The sequence below is a fragment of the Copadichromis virginalis genome, linkage group LG12 (genome assembly GCF_057382275.1).
Source record: "Copadichromis virginalis isolate Kocher_CV1m ecotype Utaka linkage group LG12, C_Virginalis_male_GT1.1, whole genome shotgun sequence".
Taxonomy (NCBI): domain Eukaryota; kingdom Metazoa; phylum Chordata; class Actinopteri; order Cichliformes; family Cichlidae; genus Copadichromis; species Copadichromis virginalis.
The window spans coordinates 21,901,040-21,913,810 of record NC_140629.1 but is presented as its reverse complement, the minus strand read 5'-3'; the positions used below and the strand labels follow the sequence as shown (position 1 = coordinate 21,913,810).

Sequence of the window (12,771 nt, the reverse complement as noted above, 5' to 3'; positions counted from 1 at the left end):
TGTGAGTGCGTGTGTAAAAGCAGCAGGATATATATTTTAGTTCTGCTGAGCCAAATAAGACAGGTCAGGGTGAAGAAGTGACAGCCAAAGAAAAGCTTACCACAAAACGGAGAAGCACTGTATCGAACGGTTCAATATCGATACGAATATCGTTGCACCCCTAGTATGTATGTATGTATGTATGTATGTATATAAATTAATTAGTTAATGACTAATGCTGGCTGAAATGAGTTATATGTACATTTGCAGTGAAGGCAGCCTACCAGAGCAATTATGAATTTAAACAAACAAACAAAAACTTCAGACCCAATAAAACAATTTCAATTTTTTAAATTTGCAGAGTGGGGAAACCCCCCAAAACAAATGCATTTAAAGGTAACACTTAACCATCCTTGTGTACGGTTAATTACAGTTTGGTGAGAAAATACAAAGAACAAGATTAACTGTGCGGAGTCAGAGATTTCTTTTAATGGAAGAATCAAAAAACAAACTAGTTCAGCATCACTGAAATCAAATTTAAGATATCAAGTCACATTACATGGCTCAATAAAACAATTTAAGCATGAAAAATAAAACTGCTTAAAGCCAGCCTTGATTTATAACATCTCCATAGCCAAAAAAAAAACAAAACAAAAACACTTGGGTTTTACTGCAATCTGAGTTTGTGTCTAAAACAAACTGATTAGATTTAGCTCCTGCTGGACCACCCATAGTAATTAAAGAAAGTTTCTAGTAGTGACGTCAGTAGACAGTAGAAACATGCCAGAGATTCAGTGCAGCGATTTACTTTTAAATAGTAGCCCCAGATCAAACATTACTAAGCTCTTTATATAATCTGCTCACGCAATTCTGACTATAAGGTTACAAATGAATTTCTAATGTATGCACTTGCACATCCTTAAAGTCATACTGCAGATGGATTTCACCTCTAAACCCTATGAGTCCAGAGAGCCAGGTGATCTCTCTGCATGGTGAGGTGACCTATGCTCTAAAGCTTGGGTGACACACCCTAGTCTGTGCTGACTCCCTTGTGCCACTGCAGAGCCATAGAAATGATGTCACCCACTGTGGAAATAGTCCCTCTGCTGCAGGCCTATTTAAAGCATCATGGCTCGTATAATACAAGGAGTCCCTCACTGCCCACAGCTATTCTGAATGGCTTGACACGAGCTACTAAATCCAAGAACCGTATATTCTGTAATGAGTCAGTGAGTGCTGGCTGCAAGAGTCAGGACCACTGAGGCATTAAAGTAGACTGCAAATTGTACATGACAGACTTTATAGCCAAACAATTAATGTATTTAAAGCTTTTAAATATAAACATTTTACTTCTGATTCATAGCAAACAGATTTTGTTTTTATAAACTAATTATAACCACTATGAACCCTTAAACTCACACAGGCAATGAGATGGCACTTCAACCTTGCTGTTATTGCATACTTTTAATAACATGACTCATTTAAGAGGTCCACATTGATGCAAGTGTCTTCTGGGCCAGTCCAGACCTGCAGTGTCCCTGTGCTACGTGAAATATACCACGCTTGTACCAATGCTGTCACCTGACACAAAGCTGGGCTGTGACACACACTCCAAGTTTAGTGATCAAAGTCTGGTTTATGTGACAATGATCTCTGTGTGTGTGTACATGTAATAAGAAAAAAAATCACAAGATCGTGCCAGAACCTTGCCCTACTGAACACACCCTCAAATCCACCCTGAAGCCTAGTGTACAATAAGCTGACTTTGACACTACTGTCAATAGGTTTCTGTGAGCTACCAGCTTATATCACGTAACACTACCATTACATTATGAAAATATACACCTTTCTTTGTTTAGTAACTTACATTCAATTGAGCCAGGATGTTTCTGGGCACATAATTTCATCACATGCGAATGTATATTAGCTCGCAGTTAAATGTATTCATGGACAAGACTTCCCAAAGGCAATAGGAACAGGATGTAAAGCAGGAAGGACATGGACTGATGACCAGGTGTTTCAACAGAAACTGCATAAACAAGTTTGGAAAAGAACAAACCGATCACACAGATAAGATAACCCAACAGTTCAGAGCCATTTGCATTTCCACTTATTCTAGTACTATAGCATTCCAAAGAGGGCATGAAGACATTGTCCATATGTCTGTAGTGTCAAGTTGGAAAACAATACACAGTAAATTAGTAATTGTAGCACACATTTCCCATCATGCTTCTCTTTAAAATGGTAATCTCATATTAAACATAGCCAAAATTAAACAACAGGATACTTGCAAGTAATCCCTGTGAGCCAACTCTAGAGCCAACGCTCTAAACTCTTTTTTAGCATAGATCTGGTAGCAGTTTGAACAGCAACATCAAGCTACTTTATGTTCTGTTAGTGAGGGGTAGACAATGGGAAGAAAGCAGACTTAAAGGCAGGTGGCCTTACAGGAAGAACAGCCATAAGGGCTTGTTTCAGTGAAAGAATGAGCTGAGCGGCTGCATCAAGGCCCAATAAGAGATAAACAAAGATTATCTGCACAGGGAATCATGCAAGGCTACTAGAGTAGAGTCCAAAAACAAATATGTAGAGCTAAAAAATTAACAAACTGTGTCAGACCTTCTGGTTTCCTTGTCCTACGCTTCTGAAGTTAATAATAAATGTTGGTCTGATTATTCAAGACCTTGTATGTGATGAGAACGATTTTAAATTTCATTCTGGATTTAACAGGAAGCCAATGAAGAGAAGCCAGTATAGGAGACCTATGTTCTCTCCTTCTAGTCCCTGTCAGTATTCTTGCTGCAGCATTTTGAATCAATTGAGCAATTTTAAAGGATTTTTCTTACAACATCCTGATAATAACTTTACTACAATGTTCGTTGCATATTATGACTCCTGTGTTCTGCTAAGCAAAAAGGATCAATCCATAAACATGTCAGCCCCTTTAGTCTCCGTTGCCCTTCCGCCTCCCGCCTGTGCTAACCGTTTTACAGCCTACGAGTCTCGTCTGATCCTCGTCTTAGTGTGTTTTATGAAGAAACAGATACACACAGACCGAGCACCCCTCTGTGTTTGGGCCATACTGATTTGTTAAGTAGGGCTTAATTTGTACAACACACACTTGAGCATAATATGACCCCCTATGCTCTATGAGAGAATTTTGCCTATTTTTATTTATTTATTTTAATAAATAGCACCTACTCTGCTCAACTCCACCCTACTCAGTTTTTAGTGTTTTCCATTATATGGTAGTACCTGGTAACAGGTGCGTGTTAGTATCTACAGAACTGGGCTTTCAAGCAAGCTGAGTCGAGCTGAAAAAATAATGTCAGACTGCAGGCCACTGATTGGCCAAGGAGTGATGTCACTGGATGAATCACGAGAGCGACTCCTTCACAAGAATCAAACATAAACACAAAAAGCCATAGGTGCAGATACACATCGCGTCAATGTCATCCATTGTTGTGGTGTGGAGGTTTTAACTACAGATGACATGTTACAGTAAGAAATAGTTCTCAGATGGAACCAGAAGCACGAATACCAAACTCCAAAAGAGAAACTGATGTTTATATCTCATCATTTTTCTACTAACAGGATAAGTTAAATCCATACTTTATGCTCAAATCTACTGTGATATTTGTAGTCCCAATAACACTTCAACTAAACTCCCGAAAACCCAGGCATGGCAGAAGAGGCCGACAGTTCGACCAGAGAGCCAGGCGTTCTTCACATTCCACACCTCAGCCTCAAGCAGCTCTGTTATGAGTATGACTAATGAGAGCAAGTGGGCTGCTAGGGTGTCAAATGTAACACCCTTTGAGGTGTTAATTGTGTTAGTGTCTGATATACACAATTAGGAATTTCAGGGTCTGCAGAGCGAGCACAAGCGGCTTGCCTCAAGTCTGCAGAAAGTTATGATGACATGATACACAAGTTCAGGAACGCAGCTGGCATGAAGCAGGGCATCAGTAATTGTGAGCATGGGAAATTAACAAGCACCAGTGGGATTGCCTGTGTATAGCAGTACACCTATTGTGTGCATCTTAAAAGTCTCATATTGTGAAAATGTATTGTTTTGTGGTTTTTCCCCCACCTGGAGGCATAAAACAAAAGCTGTGAACATTTTTAATACGTTACTACTTTCATTCCTCCACTACATCTATCTACATACATCCACCTTTAAAAGCCATTTTCAACTTTCCACATTAAACTGCAGCTACTTGCAAATCTTCTGTTATTGGTTGCAAGAGTGAATAGAGATTCCTTAAGACTCAATACAACTATCCATCCACCAATCCTTTCTACTGTGTATACAATTCAGGGTCAGAATACTCTGGGGGTCACTTTGCAAGAGGCAAGGCACACTGTGGACAGGACACCAGTCTAATCACAGGGCTAACACACATTCATGCTCACATTAACACCTACAGCCAACATAGAATCAAAAACATACTATTCAACTCTTTGGATGGTGGGAGGAAGCAGAAGTAACCTCAGTCACACGGAGAACATACCGACTCAACAAAGAAACCCCCCAGATGGTCAGCAGGTTTTTACCGGGAGCACTTCTGCCATGAAGCAAGAGCATTAACCACTTTATCATCCCATGGCCTGCTTATTGGTTATTGCAACTGATTCAAATGCTAAATCAAGTGTGAACTTTGAAAGCTTGAAGAAGAAGAAAGGAAAAAAAAAAAATCAATAGACTGGACATTTTCTCCACCTACACCCTCTACTTCTAAAAATTATTTTTTACAGCCGATTTCCTCATTCCACTCTGCTTAGAGTCCCTGAAACTGCCTGCTTTCTATAGTTTGTGGCTAGCCTTCTGGCTCAGTACTGCATATATGAATGACAACTTTTATACTGGTTAAGCAGATCATTTATTTTACACCATTTGCCTCATGAGAGACAGCAGTGAATTAGAAATTGTGCATTTGAGGTGTTAGAGAACTCTGCACTTTATTGCCGTTTTTACAGTAGACAAGGCATGCTTTAAAAAAAATAAAATAAAAAATTATATCTGCTAACTAGCAGTGCTCTGGCCCTTTCCTGCTGTCATACTGCAGGAACCCAACTCATTTCACGTGGCAGTTTTAAATACTACCCAATACCATATCTCAGCAACAACATAAAGCCTCTGGTTCAGTTTGGGTTTGGGTGTAGGTCAACAGATTATTCAAATTGTACATTGCCAGTAAACCCCAGCACCTTTGATCAGTAAATAACCCAACCTTTAGGCCCTGTGTATTCAGGCAGGTATAGGACCTTAACACCTCAGCAGAGGAGTGTACAGTGATAAGGCAACTTGTCCACACCTCAGCAAAAAAAAAAAAAAAAAAAAAAGTCAGCATTTGAGGAACAAGAAACTGCACCAGTATAAACCACGCCTACACGAGCAGCAAGCGACTGCGCTCACTGCTGAATACCTAACATGTCCATAACTACACTACAGACATTTGAATCCTTTGAGAGGAATGTCTGAGGCCTAGAAAACAACTGGTTGCATAGCAACAAGTAAGGCTGCAGAAAATAAGGGTGAATCACACCCGATGGATACAAAGCACAACACTGAAACATACACAAAAAAAAAAAAAGAAGAAAAATGCATGAACGAGATTCCCTGAAGGCAAAAGAGGACATTCTTCTCATTCACACAAGGCCTGCACACCACACTTCCTCTCCTTGCAACTCAACATGTGATTCACACATGCACACCACTAACAGGGTCTTGCATGCATGCCGTCCAGTGCTAAGAGCTTCATGGAAATTTCCACTTTTGCAAGTCTCAGCCTATAAAGCTGAGGCGAGGAGCTAAGGTAGAGATAAACAGCTGAGGAGTAAGTAGCAACGGCGGCTCTGTTACACACGGAACATTATCCCAAGATTTACAACCTCCGAATGATAGGCCAGGAACAATGCAAAGCTGGCTGTAAACCAGAGCCGTATTTCACTGAACAGATTAAGCAAGCATACCTGTAGATAGTGTAGAGTTTATTATTAGATATTTTGCAGCCAACATCTTTGCAGCATCTTTGGTGACAGAGATTACTCAAATGAAAAATCAAAGCTTCCATTATCTTCTAGTACGTCTAAACAGATATTTTACACCCCCTGAGGGATGGACTCTCCTCACGTCTATTATGAGCAGAGGACATGCTGTGACAGAGTTCTGCACTTTTGGCTGAAAGCTGCTAAAACATACTTGGAACATATATATGTTAAGTTGGTAATGCATTCAGATGTAGATAGATGAGAAATGGCTGCAAACTAAATAAATAGCTAAAAAAAAGATTTATTTCTAAAAATTTTCTTTAAAGATTTGCTACTTCAAGAAAAAAGCCAGGAGTAATACTGATTATCACATTAAAATATTTAAATACGGCACTTGGATACAGTGAGTGACTCATTGACAGAAACAACATCTGACTCCAACCCAATTCTCTCATCTTGGCCGCTCTTCATATTTCGGCCTATCCCAGAATTCACATGTGTACTTACACTGCACGAAGCAGCCAATGGCAGGGCAGGGAGGAAATGGTCTTGGAAGCCTGTCAGGCAGGGAGCAGTGAATGACCATATATGGTAAAATCTGCAGTCAGCAGGACTGAGAGGCAGAAGCGGCAAAGGCAGAAGCAAAATGACCAAAGTGTGGGGAAAGACCCTGGATATCATGCACACCCAGTGCATTTTTGCATAAAGACACAGGAAGCAGCTACAAAGGCAGTAAAACCTAGTGAATATTAGACAGAGGAGAAATAACGTGTCACTGTAGAAATGCCCAAGGATTACTAACAGGCACAGGCTCAGCAGAGTGAATGAATGGTACCATTGATTTAAAACCCACACTCCAAATTTGATTTCTGTAAAGTGCTTAGAACATAAAGGTGTTGCTGGGTAAAAGTGTTTATTGAGCAGGATTTTTTTTATAACACTCCCATCATAGGATGAACAAATCAGATTTCGATTTAAAGGACTATAAATTAAAATCCACAGTAACAATTCACTCATCCTTCGCTCTTCGTTCGTGTTGACCAGAGAGGAGCCACCAGGATTTTTTCTCCCAATTACGAGCTAGCTGCTGTATTCACTTCTACAACTTCCTTCATATGGAAATCAGGGAATAAATTAGCAGGCATCCAGCTAAGAATGAGAAAGGGACAGATTGAAAGCATGAGGGAAGGGAATGACATGTGCAAAGCTAGACATCTGATCCCCTCTCTATAAATCTCATTTTTCTCTCAGGAAGAGGCAACAATACTCGTGGCTGTGCTGAGTCAGGGCGGCCTGCCGCACTAACCCACAACCTAGTGAGTCACAAAAAAGAGCCACCCCCACGAGGTCAGGTCACAGATCTGAATTTTAGGTGATGCTTTTTATTTACCCAAAAAAGCAATTTGAGGACAAAAGAAATATTGCTCCCCCTGTCTGGGCTTGCATGACAGTAACAAAGACAGTGCATAGTTACTTATAGCTTAATTACCGGGGGGGGGGGGAGATTGCATCATCACACTTCTGCTGCACCCCCCCCCGATGCACCCCTGCTGCGGAACCCCCCCCATAAGTGGAGTAATGACAAAGGGCTGTACTGGGAGTAAGCATTGGGACAAAGGCCCAGAGCAGCTGGCTTCCCGTAGAGACTAGGAGCCACACAGCACAGGCAGATGGGTTAGCCGCACAGATGCACCCTCAAATTAGAAATCCAAAGGGGAGGGAGGTTGAAGACACTGAGGGGATGTGCACCCTTGCAAAAAAGTGGAATGAGACCCAAAAAACTGTAACTCAAGAGTTTTATCCACAAAGCAGAGCTGCATAAATGAGAACACAGAAAAACAGGCTCATTTACACAAAACTTAAACTTGTAATCCATTCATAACTGAGAAATAGCTTTTCCCATGTAGTCTTTTAGCAATGGCGTTAAGTGCAGAGATCAAATCTTTAATACCAATCCACTGCTCTGCAGTCTAGTCATACAATTTGCAAGAACAGACTTGTCCCACTTTTGAGACCTGCATTGCCAGCTGAGGCTATACTGAGATTTCCAGATGGACCTGCTTTGTCAGAAAAAAGAAAAAAAAATCATTTGAGAATAGTAAGGTCATAAAGACTTGAAATAGAAGTTAAAAGGAAAAAAAATAAAATAATTGAAGCTTAAATCTTTATGTTAGTTGTAGGTTCTAATAACTGTCTTTTCCCATTATGGTTATCTGTAAAACAGGTTTGGTGGCACAAATACATGTCAAAGTATCTTTAACATGCATACACACAAATCTTAACTAACAGAATTCCCCTTTCAGCGCCAGGCCCTCAAAGCATGGGCTGCTCTATGAAGAAAAGACTCACATTTGAAGGACTAGTTTGTCAGGGTTACAAGAAAATACGTGGGAAGATCTGAAAGTCTCAATTGAGGAAACTGCCTAGAGGTTTTCGCTGTACAGAAAGACCTCACTGAAAACTTTTTTTTTAATTCAGCAGTGAAAGTAGACTTTGTTCAGGAGACACACCATTACTGTACTGCAGCATGGCATGCAAAGGGAAGCTCAGTAGTACACAGACACAGAAAGAGGAGGACCCAGGAGGAGTGTGAACTGGTTCGAGCTCGCAGCCCACCTCCAGTACAAGCTTTGTATTGAATGAGGTGCTGAGAGGTGTTAAGCTGTGTGATGACAGGCCTAAGGATCCAGTCTCCAGTGCCAGGGCTAGCTCATATGACATGGCAGTGTAGTGGTGTACACTAATTACAGGTCCAGGGTAGATCTGTCAACAGCATTGCAGTGCTTATGTCACTCTATGTCAGGGCCTGCTACTTGGCCACTGCCTGACGCTGACAAACAAACACAAGCAAGCAGCAATTCACCACTATCAAACATAACAGCAGCCAAGAGGTTTGTGGGACATGCCAGGACATTGGACCTCTATTGCGCCTTAACTGACCTAATTATGACACAAGGTAAAAACAAACGGGAGGCATGTACCCTGCTAATTTGTTTACATCCAAAAACTCATCAACATGGAGGCAAGGATCAGGAGACCGTGTAGCTTGCATTGTGCTTGCGTGGCTTGTGTGAAACAACCCACTGTTAAACATTAATCCAAAGGTTTATAGTTCAACTTTATATTCATATTACTCAAAATATAATCAGGGAGCACTGAAATCATGTAGTATGATAAAGAATACGATTTTTTAAAAGTGGATGCAACCATGCTTACACATTCAGTTCACTCCATTTGCACACCTCAGCCCAGTCCAAAGGGCGCACAACACATAATAAACTCACCTTGTGCAGAGGGAGGACGAGGAATGCTCCGCCACCGCTGGCCTCAATAATTAGGGCGACAAACTTGGGGTTCACTGCACAAAAGGCGCTGTCCCACGTGACCCTCGAGACCCGGATATCATCGTAGCACTGGTCATTCTTCACCGCCTGGCCGAAGACGTGACGGAATTTGCTCTGCCGTACAACTCGTCTCATATCTGCAGAAAACAAAAAAAAAAAAGGCAGAGAGCACATTTATTTAAAGACACACTGTTGCCGTTGTGATGTTGAACCTATTCATTTCAGCAGAGGTTTGCACAAGCCGCAACTGCAATATGCACCAACACAAATGTAGAGTATGTGAACTAGTGAAAGCCTCGAGAGGGTGAGACACCCAACGAAAACGTTCAGCACATTTGTGATTACAGACTGAGAACATTAGAGATTTGATAAAAGTCTGAAGTTGTCGCTATGCACAGTCTCCTTGTATCTATTTGGTCCTCAGAAAGAGGAGTTTGTCACATGCATGTTTCAGATTGACAGATTTATCACCTTTTTTTAAATAATGTGAGGACGCTGCAGTGAAATACAATGGTGTGATTTCATGGTTTCGCTAATGTCAGGTAAGCACTTCCAAAAAGGTACTGTGAAACAGAATGTGTTTCATGAGATTTTAAAGACTTCAAACTATTTCCAGTGGGTAGCTGTAACCCCTGTCACGCCTCCTAAATCTTCCATTGTGCCAAACATTAAACATCTGACATACTAACAGCATGTATCTGTGGCACACTTTTAGAAAGAGCCACTTCTAAGAGGGAAAAATAGGACATACCCAATCCAAACAAAAACAGACTGTGGCTGGTTCAGCTAAAATCTTTACCAAGACAACAATCTGTTGGCAGACAAAGGCACTCTGGAAAACATGCTCATTCAAAAGCTTCAAGTTCCACAGCTCTGCCTACAATAACAAACCACTTCCAAAGATAATGGAAAGCCATCCAACTTCAGACAAACAACTGAATGAGGTCCAATCTTACCAAAACCTATAGATAGGCAAACACTCTTGGGTGGGTTTCGGACTCCTTTATTCTATTTTTTTAATATTCGACATGAGAACAGTTTCAAAGCCTGAATCACCACGACTAAAGCATGGCACAGGATGTGAGACATGTTTTGAAGGAGGTTTTCCACTGTGTGCAGAGAGAGAAAGAGAGACGGGGAGAGAGCAGGAGAGTGAACGAGCAAGGAGGAAAGAGTGACTATGAGCGAGAAACACTTGTGTGGCATGTTTCCGACAGGACAAGGATCACAACACAAGCAGGAAGTTCGTCCTGTTGAGCAGTGGGAGTGTCCGAACAGCCCTTATCTATCGTAAAACAAGTATAGAATGTCATTAACTAGTAGAATGAATAAGTTATTATAAACCTAAAGAGGCTAATTTGTTCAAAAATGGAATTACATTTTTAATCTCAAATTGTAATCTTGCTCAAAACAGGGAGGAGTCCTCCCTACATTTATCTGGTTCAGGAGTGCATTGGTGTAGGAAACTCAAACTTGATTAGTTCTGGAAAGAGCTGATCAACTACATTGAAGTCCTTCAAAGATAACCAAAGGTAATTATTCTGCAACTTCACAAAACCTTATATAATGAGCTATAATTACTTTTCATGTGTGTCAAAAATGGAGAAGGAAAAAATAAAAATAAAAAAAATGGGGTGGGGTGGGGGGGTGTTTTTCCAGGAAGGCGATCGCAATCTGGGTCAACACTTTACAGGAAAAACTTGTGATAGGCAAGCCTTGTTTGCATACCTGTACAGCTTTGTTTGTCACATAGCTGCATGTCAGTAGAAACTGAAATCAGATGCCTCCCTGGAGGAAAATGTGCTGACGACACCAAAATATGAGGCAGATTTGCACGCTTTTATTTGCCCGTAGCTCTTTTAATTACAGGTGAATAATTTGATTATTATTTTAACGTTGTCCTTTTTTATGCATCTCTTCTAACAAATACAAGGAAACCCTTGACACATGAAAACACATATCACATGAAAGCCTACATGTGCCCTTGAACTCTCAACCAAGCGGTTTCTGTCATATTTCAGCCTGCTTAAAGATCAAAATGACTGGGTGTTCATCAGAAGTTCATGAGGGTGGTTTGTGCCTATCCGACTACCCTGGAAAAACCCGGAAATCATTCATATGGTCGTCAAACCCCATCTGTATTGATATATACTGAGATGTCAAAACTTATCGTCAAGGGTACAGGGGAGGTCATCAAATGTTCTCTTTGTGGAGTTAAAGGAAATATTCTAAAGTCAAACTGACTGTACTTTATTCTGTGCAGAGAGATCAAAAACACATGAGTGGAAATAAACTGTGTGCACCATATGAATTAGACAAATCAGACGTGATGGCGTGACTGCTTGAGGTCAGGATATGGTATGAATATTGGAATGAACAAAGAGTGCACAGCAGGTGTTTAGAGAGGGCTTAAACTCACTTTTTTTTTTTTGCTTTTTTGTGGTGGCGGTGATGATTGAGCATGTACATGATCACAAAAATGAATTCATACTTGGGTTCCCTGCATAGTTTTTTTTTTTTTTTTTGGGGGGGGGGGGGGGGGGGGTGTCAAAAGCATCGTTTTGGTGTGGTGAGTGACATGTTGCTTGTACTGTACAATTATGCTTACATGCATAACAAAAACTTAATATCCACTGTGAGCCTGAAAAAAAAAAAATCTTGTAATGTCATTTCATTTTAAATAAATTGCCCTCCATACAACATACTGGTGGGCAGCCTGCTTCTGCACAAATCAACGCAACGAAGAAAACCTCCACTGATGGGTACACAGCATGATTGAGCTCCATTTAGTGACACAGCCAAAACTAAAGCCTCATCCACATAAACAGCAATTTATCCATCAAATCTGCTTTATTTGCACCACCTCAGATGTGAGATTAGTTTCACTTGCTATTTGGCCAACAGTTATTTCCCTGTGATCACTACAGAATTACACATGCCATGGCCCGTGTTACACTGCAGCTAGTCTGTTCTTGTAAGTACAATCCTCACGACACACGCCAACAGTCCCTGCAATGTAGTCTAAAGGCCATTTTGGTATTCGCAGCTGTCAAGACGTGCAAGATTGTGATGGTTTTAACAGCCATTTCAATGACAGATCAGTACAGGGGCCCAAAGAGTCCCAGACTGTGCAGAGGGAGATGTTGCAACACAACCACACCAATCGGAAACTCCAAAACATGAGATGCAGCGGTGTCTTTGGAGTTTTACCTATGCTAACACTGTCAAGGTAAACCACTAAAGTTCAGGAATTACTTAAGCATTGCTGATACAAAGTGAAGCATTAGCTTAGGGCTGATTCTTCACCTTAAATGTAAACTGGTGGACGATTTAAGTGGAGTTTCTTTTGTTTGAAAACGCAAGCCTACCAATCAGGATAATCAGGTGCAGCTAAGTTTTGAAATACCAGAAGCCAGAGTCCTTGCCACACTGTCATCAGCAAATCAAGCAGCAG

At 40.9% G+C, this 12,771-nt stretch overlaps 1 protein-coding gene across 2 annotated transcripts in view; it reads right to left on the bottom strand.

The window, feature by feature from the left end:
* LOC146696988 (coronin-1C-A) overlaps window positions 1-12,771 on the bottom strand; it is a 35,565-nt gene that overhangs the window by 9,964 nt on the left and 12,830 nt on the right. For both annotated transcript variants that reach the window (XM_085475386.1, XM_085475385.1), the window contains exon 2: window positions 9,258-9,454. In XM_085475386.1, coding sequence (XP_085331512.1) covers window positions 9,258-9,454 — 197 coding nt within the window. The remainder of the gene's footprint in view (window positions 1-9,257; window positions 9,455-12,771) is intronic.